At 34.6% G+C, this 18,043-nt stretch overlaps 1 protein-coding gene across 2 annotated transcripts; it reads left to right on the top strand.

The window, feature by feature from the left end:
* Positions 1–3,056: 3,056 nt before the first annotated feature.
* LOC118050688 (N-terminal acetyltransferase A complex auxiliary subunit NAA15) lies at positions 3,057–17,129 on the top strand. 2 transcript variants are annotated; one of them, XM_073411983.1, is made up of 27 exons: positions 3,057–3,323; positions 4,204–4,282; positions 5,133–5,215; positions 5,324–5,473; positions 6,897–7,012; positions 7,278–7,383; positions 8,599–8,670; positions 8,757–8,872; positions 9,951–10,080; positions 10,723–10,800; positions 10,892–10,945; positions 11,055–11,125; positions 11,804–11,858; positions 11,943–12,038; positions 12,517–12,645; positions 12,758–12,840; positions 12,929–13,159; positions 13,461–13,511; positions 13,866–13,998; positions 14,082–14,189; positions 14,331–14,462; positions 14,817–14,873; positions 15,045–15,142; positions 15,247–15,305; positions 15,387–15,498; positions 15,613–15,713; positions 16,369–17,129. In XM_073411983.1, exons 1-27 carry the CDS (start codon positions 3,273–3,275, stop codon positions 16,569–16,571), a joined length of 2,754 nt encoding a protein of 917 aa, XP_073268084.1. In that variant the 5' UTR covers positions 3,057–3,272; the 3' UTR covers positions 16,572–17,129. The 2 variants fall into 2 exon arrangements, with proteins under 2 accessions (XP_073268084.1, XP_034917003.1); XM_035061112.2 differs by lacking the exon at positions 13,461–13,511 and having other exon boundaries at positions 3,059–3,323.
* Positions 17,130–18,043: the final 914 nt, after the last annotated feature.

Genomic DNA, 18,043 nt, shown 5'->3' with positions numbered 1-18,043 from the left:
AGAGCAAGATCTTGATTTAAACAACCAAGATGCCTAAATGCATGGCAATTGCCTCTATTTATAGGCCAAAATTTGAAACTATTGATTTGATGAATAATTATTGAGTGGGTGGCCACATCTTGACTTGGTGACAATCCTTATCTTCTTGTCTAAACAAAACGTCATTGCTAACATTAGAATTTGAACCAACTTTACTCATGAAAGTTCTAGGAAATTGTCTCGGATTTCCAGAAAAAAAAAATTGAGGTCATTTGGACTTCTAAAACTCAAAATATGGGCTAAACACTGAACAGTATCTAGGTTGTAAGATATATTCAAACTTCTCTGTTATTGCTATAATTTGGACTTGAAAACGACCTTTTTAAATCTTGGACTCCACATGAAAGTTTTAGGCCTATGTCTTAGCTTTCCATCCATATGAAGCATACCTAAATTCAAGATCTACAGCTTCAGATATGACTCAATTACTGAACAGTTTTCCAGTTTGGACTGAATCAACATCTCTTTTCTAAGTTTGGCCATCTCTTTGTCCTTTCAATTTCAGTACTTAAACTCATCAATCAATCCTTTCATTTATGTGATAGGCCTGCATTTAAGATGAACATTTACCATAAATTAAAGGTATCTTATATTATTAAATATGTTATTATAAAACATGCTTTAGTTAAGGAGTTATTGATACTTCAAGTACAAAATGATGATATAAAACCTTGATAAAAATACATTTTTAAGTACTAATCACTTATGTTTATATGTTAAAAGAAACAAGAACATGGCCATATAAGTATTCATTCATTAAACATAAAGTAAATAAAATGATCATTCAAGATTATAACATTGGAAATCTTTGATCTTGCTATGGCCACCACTTTTAGGTTGCACATCTTTCAGGAGTCATTCCTTAAGTTAAGGAAAGTTAAGGAAAATCAAGTTTAGGTCAGAGACTTTCTCAATGATGTTAGAATTTTTCTATGTAAATTTCAATCCATAAAAAACAAATACATTATCTAATATTGACTAAATGAGCAAGAAGGTAGAATTCATAATAAGAAAAATGAACTAATACACCTAACTACAAGATATAGAATAATTGCCAAATTAAGTTCAAGAGAACTAATTCATTACATAGCATTCCAAAAGTTTAACATAGAAACTTTAGTTAATAGTTACATCAAAATTTACATTAACTAATGCCTATCTATCTAAAACAAAATGGACATCTCTCCAACTAAAAATTTATATTCTTGTCGTGATTGAGATATACCTATAAATTAAACATATAAATTTAAATTACATCTGAAATGATAATTCTTAATCTTAATAATTAAAATACAATGCCTTACTTTTTTATTTCATTATTTTATCTCCTTTAGTTGAATCCCATAACATACACTTAATTCCCGAAAGATATAAAGTTGAAAATACTAATATCAACATAACCTTTTTGATATTTTTAGCTTCCATAATCCGAAAGAAAAGCATAACATCATGTAATGCTGATATCAATATAATCCATATTGATGTCATTAGCCTCCAAGTTCTGGTAGGCTAGTTATGTTTTCATTAATACCGATATCAATATAACCTTGTTGATATCATTAATTTCCATGATATGGAAAAAAACATAAACACCAGGTAATGTTAATAACAACATAATCTATGTTGATATTATTAGTCTCCAAGTTTCGGTAGGCTAATCAAGTTCTCATTAACATTGATATCAATATAACCTTGTTCATATCATTAACTTCCATGATCCAGAAGAAAACACAAACACCAAGTAATGTCAATATCAACATAATTCATGTTGATATCATTAGATTTCAAGTTCCGGTAGGCTAATCAAGTTCTTCCTCAACATATCTTCCTTCCTTTTTACAAGGTTAAGTGTCGATATCAATAAAATTATATTGACATCATTTGCCCAAAAAAACTATGGGAAAGCTAATCAAGTCTTGTTTATAAGTTTCCTTGATATCCCTTTTCTTTCATGTTAAGTAACTTAGTTAAGTTACTTAACATGAAAGAAAAGGGATATCAAGGAAACTTATAAACAAGACTTGATTAGCTCTTAACATGAAAGGGGATATCAAGGAAACTTATAAACAAGACTTGATTAGCTTTCCCAATGTGTAACACACACACACACCATAAAACATACCAAACTTATTTCTTTTTATCATTTCTTATTATTGAAAGTAAGTATAAGAGAAATCCTATATGTTTGGGGTGCTGATCCTAAATCTCATGTGTCCTAAGATCTTACCGGAACAATATCTCCCGTTATAAACCAAGTATTACATTATCATATTTTATATTAACTATTAGATCCATATATTTTGAATAAAAGATATCATATATTTAATATCTTGTTGTTTTTTTCTTCAAATTTTACATGAATTCATAACTGTAATGATTAACACCATCTTATATCCTATAAATAACCAATTTGAATAAAATATCCATTCTTCTTCTTCTTTTCTATAACCAATTTGAATAAAATATCTCTACCTTTTCTTGGTATCTAATACTAAAGAAAAAAGGGCAATTATTTTTCTTAATTGCTTTAATTCTAACTTGTTTCAACATATAATCATGCTTATTAACATGATTTCAATGTAAATTAAATAATTCAAGTAATAATTCCTCAAATACTTAATTTTCTCTGTGAAATAGTCATGCTTAACTACTCAACATACACAATTTAATTTAATTGATTAATAAACAAGGGTTATTATCTTATAATGTGAAATATTCAAGAATAATTATTTTAAAACAAACTTACAATTTCTTAATATTATTTTTTCAAATTACAAAAAAATAAACTCGACCGAACGGAAGCTCGTGCAACCTATCTAGTATCTAGTTCCCATCCATACACACTAAACTCAATTTCGTGGCAAATCAATCGAGATCGATCAATGTTATTAGTTAGATTACCAAAAAAGCCCTCATTTCTACACAGTAATCGAGTCCTTTCCCAGTTTCCCTTCCCTTTTACTAGTGGTAAAATCAGGAACAACTCATTTTTTAATTCTAAGTTTCTTTCTGACAATAGGGTTGCATTTGCTCATATTCCCTTGCATTGCACCAGATAAACGCCACAACTCATCTCTCTCCGTCTCCACTTCGCAGCTCTCTCTACTTCAATAATAATAAGAATAAAAAAACATTAACAAAACGACACCAAACCCTAATCACCAATCTCTCTCTTAACTCTATCTTCTTCTTTCTGTAAAACCCTACCTTTCCCTCAATCATTGACAAAAAAAATGGGAGCTTCTCTGCCTCCCAAAGAGGCTAACCTCTTCAAGCTCATCGTCGTATGCCACCGATTCTCTATCTCTTTCTCTTACCGTATACGTTTGTGTATCTCTAAGTGTACTTTGTCCTTTCAGTTCTACAAATAATAACTGTACGATCATAATCGAATTACAATAATGATGCATTTGTTTCTTACTCCCGACTGCTTATGGATTATTTTGGAATCAGGGAGATAGAGGAGTTTAGGGGTTTTTTTGTGTTTTATAAGTAAATTTGGAAACAGTGCTGTTTAACCAATTTGTGCCACTTGAAGTTGAATTTCAAGTTAGGGTATTTGTTGTGAGTGGGAATATTCAATTTTCTTGTTTAATGATTATTGATGGCCTTTTCCGTAAGTCAATGGTTGAAATGTTGATTTTTCTTTTTGAAAAAAAAAATTTCCTCCTGTGCTTCAGTTTGTTAATGCAATTTTTTTTCTATCCATGAAAGAAGTGACTGCATGCGGATGTAACACACCCATTAAGTGTTGATGCAACACTTCACTTTAATAAATTGAAACTATAAACTCGATGGCAATTCATATTCTGAGTTGAAGATTAAACTCTGTTGGTATTGTTATTTTGATTGTGCTCGCCTGTCTAAATCTGTTTTGTGAGAAAGTGTTATTTATTCGAGGCTAAAACTCAATTTTCTATTCACCATGTGGTATATGTTTGCCTGTAAGGTGTCTTGTCTGTTTCTCTGACTATATTAAGATTTTGGCTGAACCACAATCGTGCATCTGTGGAGTCAATGTGCAGTAAATTACAATGGCCTTCATTGACTTCTTATTATAGCTAGATTATTTAGATGAACAAAGTTATCTATATAATTATCATGAGGTCCATGTGATTGATTCATTTATTTGAAAAAGTAATGCATTTCTTTCAATTGGTGCAGAAATCATATGAAAGTAAACAGTACAAGAAGGGACTGAAGGCAGCAGATGCTATCTTGAAGAAGTTTCCAGACCATGGAGGTATTGTTCTCTTGTAATGTTAAAAAAGTTATGGTTTTGAAGGTCATATTTCTCTAGCATACCTTTGATGAATGAATCTCATGAGTTTGAAAAAGAATGTAATGATCACTGTTGGAGAAAAAATGCTGAAGATGTTGTGGGTCACAATAGATTTTTTTTTATAGGTGCAAAGATTTTTTATTTTAATTTGCGTGATGAATGAATTCCTTAGCTGTAGTAGTGTTGGAAGTCCAGTGCTGGCTGCTTAGGGGCATTTTTTTGAGTTAAAATGACTGGAACAACAAAGATGAGATTCTAGGGTTCTGAAATTCAGACTAATTGTTAAGATAAACAAGTGCAATAGAAAATAGAGGCTATTAGATCCTACCTTTAGGTTTCTGGTTCCGAGGAATCTCAGTAAAGATTCATTTCATCATGTAGTTAATAAGAATAAATCCTTTTTTTTTTGTCCTGACCACACCTGTGGGATCTGCTGGCTTTGCAATCAGCAAATATTTGGTTCTCATTTATTTTTATTAGATTGTACTGTTTATGGTTGGGTTGCTGGTAAACCTCTCATTATGAAATGCCACAAGACACATCTGGGACTTGTTCACCGTTGAATTCATAATATAAGACATCATAATTGAAAAAAGGATATTGAAATGGTAAATGGTAAAGATGTAGGTATTGCCTATAAAGGAACTGAAAATATGGTTATCTCTTTTAATGACTCACATAATTTTTATTCCATCAGAAAATTTGCCCTTTTGATTTTTCTACTCCTTTGACTTTTTAATCACTTATCAGATTTCAGTGCATTCTTTCATTTTAACTTTTTTTTTTGAATTTTGTTTCTCTTGGTTTTCAGAAACTTTATCAATGAAGGGTTTGACATTAAATTGCATGGATCGAAAATCTGAAGCGTATGATCTTGTTCGACTTGGCCTAAAGGTTGATATGCTCTCCCTATTAGTATAACATTTAAATTTACATTTCTTTCCTTTTTTCATCTCATCTTTGTAATGCAATTTTGTGTTTCTGTTTGTTTCTTTAATGCAGAATGACCTTAAAAGTCATGTTTGCTGGCATGTATATGGCCTTCTTTACCGTTCTGACCGAGAGTATAGGGAGGCCATCAAATGCTATCGAAATGCATTGAGAATAGATCCAGACAATATTGAAATATTGAGGGACTTGTCACTCTTGCAGGTTTAACTTGGCCTTGTTCATCCCTTCTAGACGACTTTTTTCTCTTTATGTAGTTTTTCCTTGACTATAATTTTTGGGATTGGATAATCAAGAGCTGTTGATACTTGCTCAGATTTTACTGCCTCTATTATATTGATGGACTCCCTTTGCCGACAAGCAATAATTCTAGTGGTTCTATAGATGTGGTGTTTCCCTTCGTACACATTTCTTTTGTTCCCTGGTTTGATTTGATATCCAAATGTTGCCATGCTTTCATTTCTTATAATGGCTGCTGATGTTTAATAAACCATGTCTTGTTACTGAAGTTGATTTTTTGAGGTCGAGATGGTGTTCTTGTGCTTATTGATTTACTTACAGCCTATTTCAAGTTTGGAAAACTGTTCTACCTTCACGACGTGATATTATGCCACAGAAAACCTTAACTTGTTTTACCCATACAACTTGTTTTCTATAATTTGTAAAAGACAAGATAATTAATCTTTTGGTCTCATGCCACTATAAGTGATAGTTGCTCCTCTGTGGCTCACAAGTGGAAAAATGCATGTAGGTGGTTGATGGGACTTTAACTGTTTAATATGGTGGACATGAGTTCTTTGTGGTCATAAGTTCTTTCACTTACCATCACAACCAAGTCTAGAAAGAACTAGGGAATGTTTTAGCAAATTGTTTTTACTTTGTAATGTGCTATTTCTCTTGGAAGAGCAAGAGTGCACTATCCGAGGTCCCGGAAGTAGATAGAAATTCTTAAGCTGACGAGTGAAGTAAAAGGAGAATTAAAATTAAAGTATGGTTATAAAAAGCAAAACATTGATAAAGTTTAAAGAGGATCCAAGAGAAACTCAAAGTTCAGCTCATTCATCAAAAGTTTATTACTATCAAAAGACTGCTCAATGTGCATGAATGTGTAGCGTGTTGAGAGGATGATTTAGGGAGCATAGGTGTAGGAATGGTAAAAGACGGCCCATTCTGCTGTATCTATACCTTCACATAGAACAACATGTTTCACAACATTTTTTTATCCAAAAAAGCAGATGTAGGTGCTCCTACCAACCAAATATCCTGATAAGGAGTTCTAAGGAGCTAACCAGCTGTCATGGTTTTGCCACAGTTCAGTTCTGTATGCTTAGCTTATAAGAGTCTATTTGGAAGTGTGGTTGCAATTGCTTTTTAAAGTACTTTTCGTGTCAAAATGCATCAAAATGATGTTTTTTTTTTATTTTTTAAAAATTATTTTTGAGATCAGCACATCAAAACGATCCAAAACATATAAAAAAAAAAAAAAAAATTTTTGCAAAAAAAAAAAACTTTTTTGGGAACGCAGTTCAAGTTATGCCCTTTCCTTGCTCTTTTCAACATGTTGTTGATTGTTTGCTAATGTAAAAGCTGTTTGATAATAAGTTGAGATTTTCCTTTCATGTTGCAGGCTCAAATGCGGGACCTGATAGGTTTCGTTGAGACAAGACAACAACTTCTATCTCTGAAACCAAATCATCGCATGAACTGGATTGGCTTTGCTGTAGCCCATCATTTGAACTCGAAGTATGGACTTGATCGTGACACTCGAAGTTTGTTTTGAACTCAAATGTTGTTTTTCCATTATAAGAGATTATTAGGGATCTTTATGAATGTGGAATATTACAAATAAAATTTTCACAGTCCAATTTTTATATCACATCAAATTGTCTTTGAATTTCTGCTTGGCCCTTCCTCTCCCTGATTTGAAAGTAGTAAGTTAGAGTAATCTTGTATGATCTGCCTTTCTAATTTAAGTCTTCCCCTTGTGTTTTATTTTGTTCTTTACCAGTGGTTCAAAAGCAGTTGAAATTCTTGAAGCATATGAAGGGACACTGGAAGATGATTATCCTCCAGATAATGAACGATGTGAGCATGGGGAAATGCTTTTGTATAAGGTAACACATTGACTTCATACAAATCTATATTGTCTTTTAGATCTTTTCAGTTGCTAACTCCTTAATGTTTTGCTTCTTTCCATGTGTTTCCTCTCCCTTGTATATGCAAAACTGAGTATGCAATAACACAGTTACTAGTTTATGTTGACTTGAATAGTATTTACAATGACTTTGGACTTTGGGTTGTTGTGCTTCAAGATTTATCAGACCAGTGCAACTAAATCAGTATCTGTTGGAAGCTTTTCTTTGAAGCTGAAATTTAACATCTATTGTTTTTCAATCAAGTGTAAGACTGATTGTGGCTAATTATTAATATATTTCTTTTTCTTTATTTTTTCACATAAAATGCAATGCATGTCTATACTTCCTTAATTGCTGTCCATGAAGCCTTGTGGCCTTTCCTCCTTAAATTCAGTTGCTTGTAATGCCGAAGAAGCTAGCGGAAGTAAAACCAACCATTTATGATATAAACATGAATATTTGAACCAAATCATTGAGTTGAAGTTAATTTCTATCACTCAAGTTAGGGTTTTGAGGAACTCTTGTGGATTCCTACATTCATAATCTTTGGATGGTCTATTTTCTGCATTTGTGTTTTTGTGAAGTTTTCTAAATGAGAATGTGCTTTTCTTTCTCCAAGTCATTTGGAGCTGCTATAATGTGCTTGTGGTGATAGAGCATTATCATTGCTAGATCTAATATGCGAGTGTTGAATTGTTGTCATTGACTTCTGCTAACTTCTTGTTTTGGAGCTGCTGTAGTATGCTTTTGACTTTTAAAAGATTACAGAGCAAGTTGTTGAGGTTGTGTCTGTACTTGAAGGGAAAACATTGCAAGAAATTTCTTTGATGGAAATTGGGGTTTGGGTTGGAAAAAGCCTGCATATTTGCAACTTGCTTTAATTCTTTACAGGTTCAAACATGAAATTCATGTTGTTTAGAGATTATGCATCTCATGTTACTTCTGAACTGCTATTCCTTAAATAGATACTCATGCAAGCTTCATGACCTATTGCTATTCATCTCGGATGGCATGGTGGTTTAGATTTGTTTTTTTTTCTTCTGATGCCTTCTTTTTTGCTAGAAGTGGCCGCATGGGCTATTGTTTCATGTGATCTTCTTGAAATTTGTTTAGAACTTCCTTTCTGAATAGTAATATTGGTAGATCTCTCAGCAGTTTTTATGGTTATATAACGGTTTTTGATTGTCCTTCCAGATCTCTTTATTAGAGGAATGCGGTTCTCTTGAGAGAGCTCTGGAGGAGTTGCATAAGAAAGAGTCGAAAATTGTAAGTGTACACTTCATTTGTTGTAAGGGTAACTGCTTCTTCTTGAGTCTCACTTAAATATTTACTTAGAGAAAGTTGACCTTCAGGTTGATAAACTGACTCTTAAAGAACAAGAGGTTTCTCTATTAGTGAAGCTTGGCCGTCTCGAAGAAGGTGCTGAAGTGTACAGGGCATTACTTTCCATTAATCCTGACAACTACAGGTGACTTAATATGCTTTACATTTCTGATAAGAAAGTTAAGAGAATATAATCTAATAGAAAATGGCAGGATTGCTAGTAAACATAGCAGTTCGTGGTTTTGTGATTCCATTTATGAACTCAGCCACCGGTGTCTATTGCATTTATCATTTTTCTCTAAAACAAATTTGGTGATTTGACATTGATAGCCTTCATTTTAATAACGAATCAAGAGTGTTTCATTATTTGAGAAATTGTCAACATTCTTATATCCACCAGAGTGGATGAGGATAGAAATCTGTTTTTGATGTTTTATCCATTAATCAGGTGCAAACATAAGTAACTATAGCTCTGTTGTGTCATTGTATGCAATCTTTGCATCTGTGATCAACCAGATTTTTTGTTTTTGTGATTCAAGATGGCCTTTTATTTCAACAGTTTTTTATTACAAATTAGGAGAAATTGCCCAAAAAAATAAGGTACTATTTAATGTTGGCCATTTAGCTTTGAAATTAACCTCAGGACACCTTTATCTAGTGGAAAATAACTAAATTTTGCTTGTCTTTCTATTTAGTTTGTTTGTCATTGTTGTAGACAACATTTCCATTTCTTTTCCACATTGCTGTAGCTTCACCAGAACTCACTATTTTCTTTAATATGCATTTCTTTAAAGACACCATCTTTCTTTCTATTGATCATCTGTAACTGCTCTTGCAAAACCCATCTTGTACAAACTGATCAAGCTGCTCTACAAACTGTGTTCTTTGTGATTCTGCTTGATTTCTCACCTGATTCTGGAGAGTCTACCCATCCGGCGCATATTTGACATATGATCCTTAAATTGTTGATTGTCTATGGTTTTGTTTTCCTTGTTCCTGTCTTTCTGATAGTTGTTACTGTGATGAACATAAAATTTTGAATGGACAGAATGCTGCTGTAGAAAATCTAATCTATACACGTTGGAATGGTGACCATATGATTAGATTAATGCAAACATGTTGCCTGTTTCTCAGTCTCTCTCTGCTGTCTGTGAATCTTGGCTTTTGCATTTATAGCTTTAGTATGGGACCTAATGTTGTCAGCATCTTTTCTGGCTGTTCAGGTATTGTGAAGGTCTACAAAAATGTGTTGGGCTGTATTCGGAAAATGGTCTTTCATCTTCTGATATTGATCAATTAGATGCCTTGTACAAATCACTTGTTCAGCAATATACTTGGTCATCTGCTGTTAAGGTGGGGGCATGTCCTTAGTTTTTGTGTCCGGAGATATTTACTGCTCTGCTTTTATCTGAAGTAGAAATTTTATGTCTAGCTTGTTATGTTAAAAAACTCCCCCTTTCCTCCCTAGTTTGAATCATTGTTTCTACCCCTTAACCCACCCTGCCCTTTATTACTTGAGCATTTAGGCCAGTGGAATTCTGTAAAGGCTATCTACTATCAGGAAAATTTCGTGGAGTGTATTCTGAGGTGGTCAATGCCTGCGAGCTGAAATGATGTTGTTTATGCTAGTCTCTACAACTGTTAAAGCATTGCCCCATTTTCTCAAACCTCTTCTGCTTTGTGTGGTATGCTTCAAATTAAAACCATGAGAATTAAGACCCTGACCTCATCCAACCACTTAACTGCCTAAACAAAAATCTAAGAGAAACCAATCTGTTGTAGGTATATCTGAGAAACTCTTAATCATGGGTTGCTGTTGGTGGGACTTTGGTGATAGTACACTCTTTTAGCATCATCTTCTATAATCATTGTCTTTTTAATTTTGCTGTGGTCATCATTGTTTTTTTTTTTTCCTGAATATGTACACGTATGTATGCGATGTGATATATTTTGCTGGGTTACATTGTGGCTGCCACTCTTCTTTTTTTATTTCAGAGAATACCGCTTGATTTTCTACAAGGTGACAAGTTTCATGAAGCTGCAGATAACTATATTAGGCCCCTCCTGACGAAGGTATTCATAGTTGCAGTTCAAGCAATTCTTATTGATTTTTTCTTATTTTTTTTTTGGCTAGGATTATGTACGATCTTCTTGTTGTTCTTAGGGAGTTCCTTCATTATTCTCAGATCTTTCACCACTATACAATCACCCTGGAAAGGTGAGTTTTATTTCTTGCATGTTATTTGTGTACCTTTTGGAGGTTGTTTACTCGCACTGTTATTTTGTTGTTTGGTTATAAGCAATTTTCTGTGGTTGCTATTATGCAGGCAGACATACTGGAGAAACTCATTCTTGAACTGGAGAATTCACTTAGGATAAGTGGGGGATACCCTGGGAGGTAATTTATGCTTTGTACCTTTGTATGAGAATGCAAGTTTTGTTAATAAATCTGATGCACAAACTTGAAATATAAAGGATGGAAGGGGAATTTCCTCAGGATATCTTTAAGTCTATTCTAGCTCTCTTGTTTATATCTATGCTACATGCTTATAATAAAATTTTAGAACAATTTTGTTTATAATAACTTGATTTGTTGTTCAAAGAAAAAATAAAAATATAATTTGATTTGTTTTTTCATTGATGGAAATTGAGAAGACATAAAGGCACTAACATCAATTTGATGCTCAGGCCTTGTCTTGTCTTTTCTGGCTTACAAAAGCTGTTTTCTGCATCAAGCAACTGTAATCAAGTTTTATAATATCACAGCTCTTGGACTAGTAATTCATTGTACTAACTTAATCTGCTGCATTTTAATACGATGAGTGAAGACCATAATGGAAAAATACATTTAGAATTTCACCTTGCTTGTTTTGTTGCCTAGTACCTTTGGTACGTTTAGAGGAACATGGACTTATCTATTAATGTGATCAAAATTACAGATTTGTATCTCATTAAAGAAAATGTGCAATTGTTACCGATTGTTTAGTGTCCTTTCTTATTTTTCTATAGCAAGTTTCATTTTGTTTTTGTTGTTTGCCTTTTTTAACATCCATTTGTATTTCTTTCACATATGCAGGCCAGAAAAAGAGCCTCCTTCAACACTTATGTGGACCTTGTTTTTCTTGGCTCAGGTCGAGTACCATCAAATAGCTTGCTGTTATTGTTATGTCCCTTTGATGCTTTCTAATAATTTATTCAGTTTTTCTTTACTGCAGCATTACGACAGACGGGGACAGTATGATGTTGCTCTTAGTAAAATTGACGAGGCTATAGGGCACACTCCAACTGTGATTGATTTATATTCTGTCAAGGTTGATTTACACCTACCATCTGTAAACTTTTATGTCCAAGGGTCCATTGATCAGTCTCATTTTGCCACCTCTATATTTAAATTTTTGAAAGCTCTCCTCTTGGTTTCCTATTTGGAAAGGAATTATTAATTCTTTGATAGTTAACATTTTGGATATTCTTTGCTTCCAAGTCCTGAAATTTTGCATCCAATATAGCCTGAACAGGTAGCATATGCTTGCCTCTTTGTTGTTTACCATTTGTGTGTGTTAGTCGAGGTTTATGATTTACCTTCATTTTTTTATGGGTGTGAGGTCAGCACCTAGAAGCGTCTTTTCCTTCCTTTATTGGATTGATATGACTTTCACCATATAATGCTGTCTTTAGTGGCAATAGCACTTAGAGAAAGGCATGAATGCATAAAATTCTGTTTTTTATTTAGAAACTACAAACTGTTGGGTTTTGATGTCATCACTCTGTTTTGGCATCTCTCAATCACAGAGCCGCATTCTGAAGCATGCTGGTGATTTGCCAGCTGCTGCCACTTTGGCAGATGAAGCTAGATGTATGGATCTTGCAGATCGATATATAAACAGTGAATGTGTTAAACGTATGCTGCAGGCTGATCAGGTGTGGAAGCTGCATTTGTCTTAATTCTGGATCTTCTTGTTATTGTTGGTTTATGGTGCTTTCTCAGCTTGTTTGTGCATGTTGTGCTTTATATGGAAATCTTTTCTTGAAGGTGGCTTTGGCAGAAAAAACTGCTGTTTTGTTTACAAAAGATGGGGATCAGCACAATAACCTTCATGACATGCAGTGCATGTGGTCAGTCTATGTTTAATTTTTGTCACAAAATTTTTCTATAAGTAGGATATTTTGGTTCCATTCTGAATGTTGTATAATAATTGGTAAGGTATGAACTTGCATCTGGTGAGAGTTACTTCCGTCAAGGTGATCTTGGGCGGGCTTTGAAGAAGTTTTTAGCCGTGGAGAAGCACTATGCAGATATAACTGAAGATCAATTTGACTTCCATTCCTATTGTTTAAGGAAAATGACTCTGCGAGCTTATGTGGCAATGCTCAAATTTCAAGATCGTTTGCATTCACATGCATATTTCCACAAAGCAGCAGCTGGAGCTACCAGGTTAAATATTTTTGCTGGAACCTAGATAGAGATTTCTGATATTTTAATTAGCCTACTTGTCCTTAATTTTCCCCCTCTTGCTTCAGCTTGAGTCCGAATGCAGCTTTACATGCTTTCCTTTTCTTATGCACGTGCTGCACAGACTTTTTCCATTGTCTGAAATGGTTTGTGTTGGTTTCCTTGAGCATTATGGAGGGGGGAAGGGTTCTTTGGGAAGGATAAACTGTAGGTTATGAATAATGATTAACCATTTATCCAATTCTCCAAATTGAGTTGTCACTCTAGATTTGTATTGGTTTAGAATTTTGTTGTCTGGATGGCATGGCTTTTACTGGATATCAAACTGGACAAGGTATGCCTTTTCTACTGACTTTTGTTTTGTTCCTTTAGAGAATTAAACAAAGGTGTTTGCATTCGGTTGTTCATTGTTTACCCTCCTTGAAAACTTGGAGTGCTAGCATAAATAATACAATCACGAATACCTTGCCTAGGCTGCTGGATGCCATGGTCAGAACTGTTGTGATGACAACTTGATTGTGTCAGTTGGCCTCTTCAAGTCATATCCTTCATGTCTTGTTTTTGGGGTTTGGAAACATGGGCAAAGTTAACTGAATATGGAACAATCAAATCCCGTTCACTGCCTTTGTGCGGGGTATTCTTCAGGCTGATTATATTCACTGGTGTGGAATATGGGTTTCAAATGCAGATGTTACATAAAATTGTTTGACTCTCCTTCAAAGTCAACAGCTGAAGAAGATGATGAAATGTCAAAGTTGCCTCCTTCTCAGAGAAAGAAGATGAGGCAAAAACAGAAAAAGGCAGAAGCCCGAGCTAAGAAAGTATGTTAATAATCAGCCTCTGTGAGTCTGGGCTCCTTTCTGTTATTATAATTTTCATTCTATGGTCATACATTCCATTCTAGGAGGCTGAGGTGAGAAATGAAGAATCAAGTGCCAGTGGTGTTTCTAAGTTGGGTAAGCGGCATGTTAAACCTGTAGATCCAGATCCAAATGGGGAAAAATTATTGCAGGTTGCTTCTTTTTCCTAGTTGTTTGTTTTCTCATAGGTTTTTGTTTTTTAATGCTTCAAGGCTTCTTAGGCTTCAAATTACAAAGTATACATCATTCATACTGGAGGACTAACAGTTTGATGTGGACATTTTTTTTTTCAGGTTGAAGATCCATTGTTGGAAGCTACAAAGTACTTGAAGCTGCTTCAGAAACATTCACCTGACTCTTTGGAGACACACTTGCTTTCTTTCAATGTAAATATGAGAAAGAAAAAAATTCTACTCGCTCTTCAGGTATTTCTCTTCTGAAACTTTACTTGGTCACTATTTTCAACCCTTTCCATTTTCCTGTGTTGACATCTTAATGTCTACTTAAGCGGGATTGTTGAGGTAATGTTGGCAGAAAACACTGATGTTATTGAGTCCAAATGCATAGAGCAAATCATCCATCAATAATAATTAACCAAGTTAATAATACTACTTAAAGCTATGGTGATTTTTAACTTTCTGAAGAGAACAAGTCATTTAGTGAGGTTTTCAGTATGAATTTAATGATGCTTTCTATTGGATGGCACTTTTGTACATTTGCATTTACTACTGGTAATTTGGTGTGTTAATTTAATTTAATTTTTTCTTTTTTCCCTGTAGGCTTTAAAGCAATTGCTAAGGTTGGATGCTGAAAGTGCTGATTCCCATCGCTGCTTGGTATAGGATCCTCTATCATGCAATAGTCCTATTAACCTTGACTGTGTTTGTGAAAAACTGTATTTTACATGTCCAGAGACTGGTATTACCTGTTAGTAATATGCATGTACTGCTGGTTGGAGGACGCCCTTTGTTTTTATCTGTACGGATTGTGAACTTAATGTGCTGCAGGTTAGATTCTTCCATACAGTGGGCACAATGACTGCTCCCATGACAGATACTGAGAAACTTGTTTGGAGTGTCTTGGAAGCAGAGCGTCCATTGATTAGGTTCTCTTGCAATTTTCCTTTTTCTTTTTCATAATATAATGTTTTCTGCTCCCTTCTATTAGTTTTAAATTACATATTAAGGTTTGCTATGTTTATTCTTGTAGTCAATTGCATGAGAAATCTCTCACTGAAGCAAATATGATTTTCTTTGAAAAACATGAAGGTAATCTTTCACCTCATGTGGCACATTTGTGCAACTACATCTGTATAGAATTGACATGTTGACTTTTTTTTGTTCCTGCAGATTCTTTAATGCATAGAGCTGCAGTGGCTGAAATGCTATCTATTTTGGAACCTAACAAGAAACTAGAGGCTGTTAAATTAATTGAAGATTCAACCAACAACCCTGCACCAACGTAATCCTCAGTAATCTGAGTTCTTTTCTTTCCATTGGACCTGGACTTGCACATCTTTGTTGCTGACGCAAAACTGAATATCTATATTTCCCTGTTTTTTTTCCTTACCAACAGAAATGGAGCACTTGGACCAGTCAATGAATGGAAACTCAAAGACTGTATTGCAGTCCACAAGCTCCTAGTAGAAGTTCTTAATGACCCAGATGCTGCATTGAGTAAGTAAAATTTTCCAGTCAGGCCAGAATTTGAATATGCGCATTATCTAGTCTATAAGCCGTGCAAACAGTGACAGAATTAGTCATTCTTTTCATTTTATTTTCGTTAATGTTTTTCTTATTGGCAGTACAAAAGTCTTAGACACATGGTGTATCTTTGGCGGTGGTGTTAATAATTTATCAAAACTCTTTCTCCATTCCCTTCTTAATTTTAACAATCGAGAGAGGTTTGGTCTCTAGGTCATCTTTCTAGCTTCTCCCTTCTCCCTTCTGTCTGCCAAGTTGCTAAGTGCTTGTCTACTTTTTCATGGATAACTTGTCTGACTTAGATTCTCTATCTGCATGTCTTGCTCCCTTCTAATTTATCAGTTTCTTTTGCCATGTTGTGAGCTGTGTCCTTGATTAAAAGGAAAAATGCACTTTTGAATCTTTGGGAATCCAAATATGCATGTCTGTCTTTTCAAATTCTCTGTTTTGTGACATTTCTTTTTGGCTGTCAGACCAGCTCAAGATGGATTTTACCTCCTGAAACTTTACTGCTAAGAATGTAATAAACTTTAGAACCAGGGAGATGTTTGAAACATGCAAATAATATTCCATAATATAGATGCTAAAATTTATTTTGCTGCTCGATGTCGAATTTGTTCCTTTGCAGGGTGGAAATTGCGTTGTGCCCAATACTTCCCTTGCTCAACATACTTTGAAGGCAAGTGCAGCTCAGCTGTATCCAATTCAGTGTACGGTCAGATTGCCAACAACCCTGAGAATGGAGGCTCAAACCATTCTGATGGTGGTGAAATTGCAGATTTTGTTGGATCAAATGGAAAGCTGGAAACTTTCAAGGATCTTACCATCTGAACATGAGGTCAAATGAACGTATCAGCTAACATTCAACTGCAGTATGTGTTAGTGGGTAGATCAGATCACCAGGTGGCAGCAGAAAATCATACTCCGGAGGAATTTTAGTTTGCTGCTCATCGGGGAGCATTCTTGTGAGGTTTTGTGCTAGTCATGTCATCCTCGATTGTTGCTTTGAGATCAAATTTTTTTATTTTCACCGGTTCTACCTCGCCTTATTCTGAGATGCATTTCTTTGCAAATGTGTATAACATCTATTGTGTTTTTTTTTAGGGTTGATTTCTTTTAATTCAACTCACCGCATGGTGAGATATTAGACAAGGGTGGTGGCTCTGTGGGTTTGACAGCATTAGAGGTTATTTTTATCTCTAGGTCAGGGAGCACTCTGAAGTGTTTTCAGAGCACTGGTTTTACATCTGATTAGCATGGAACAATTTCTCATCGAGCTGATCTCTAGAGCATGCTGTACCCGTTCTGTCAACCGTTATTTGATTTGTAAATGCTACATATTGTTAAAATTTTTGCTACAAGATTCATCAATAACCATAGCTTTTTTTTTTTTTTATCAATTTGGCTGATACTGGGCGTTCAAAACTGATATTTCCCTCCTTTTCCTCTTTAAAAAAGTTTAATCGGACCCTCTAATTGTGGTTCTATTTAAGTTGAGAATGCATGCCCAAATTACTGATCTGCGCTGTGGTTTCTGGCGAAGCACCAACAAAATCTTAGGACAACTAACCATGGTTTTTAAATCTGATCTGGTCTAATGATCGGGTTACGGGTTAGATGAGTTGATCTGGATTGACCCGAGTTAGATGAGTTGATCTGGATCAATGAAAAAAACAAAAAAAAATTCACAACTCAAAAATACCCTCATTTTAAAACCTAACAAAAAAAACTAACAAAGAAAATCCAATTCTAAAATCCCATGCAAACCCATTTCCATAAATTTTTCATGAATCTCACCACAAAATACACAAAATTTGATTGAGAAAAGGAAAAGGAAGCTGCTATTGTTGATATTAGCCCTCAAATTTCACCTGTTTTTTCTATTTTTTTATACTGTGTAGAGAAATAAAATGATAGACAGTGCATAGAGAAAACCTTGGGTTTGAGGTTCAAGAGAAAGAGGAGGGTTTAGGAATGGGATTTTTAGAGAGAGAGAGGGACTTAGTCAAAGGTATAGGTTAGCCCCCGTAATTCATAAAAGAAGTGGATCAGCTTGCAACTTTGAACTCTAAGCCTGCCTTTGACAAGTAAACCTTCTCCTCTAAGTCTCTTCACTTCTAGGGTTGCCCATTGGAAACCATCCCCAAGATCCATAAGCTATAGATGGAGCTACAAGGAAGAGATGATCCAGCTTCGTTCTTTGTCTTCTCTTCTCTTTGATAGTGAAGAGAGGTCGGGAGTATGGCTCCCGCTTTGAAGTGAAGGGATGGGAATTGGTTGTTCTTTTTTCTACTAGTTCGGTC

This window comes from Populus alba, chromosome 1, assembly GCF_005239225.2.
Source record: "Populus alba chromosome 1, ASM523922v2, whole genome shotgun sequence".
NCBI lineage: Eukaryota > Viridiplantae > Streptophyta > Magnoliopsida > Malpighiales > Salicaceae > Populus > Populus alba.
This window is presented reverse-complemented; position numbering and strand designations above follow the sequence as displayed.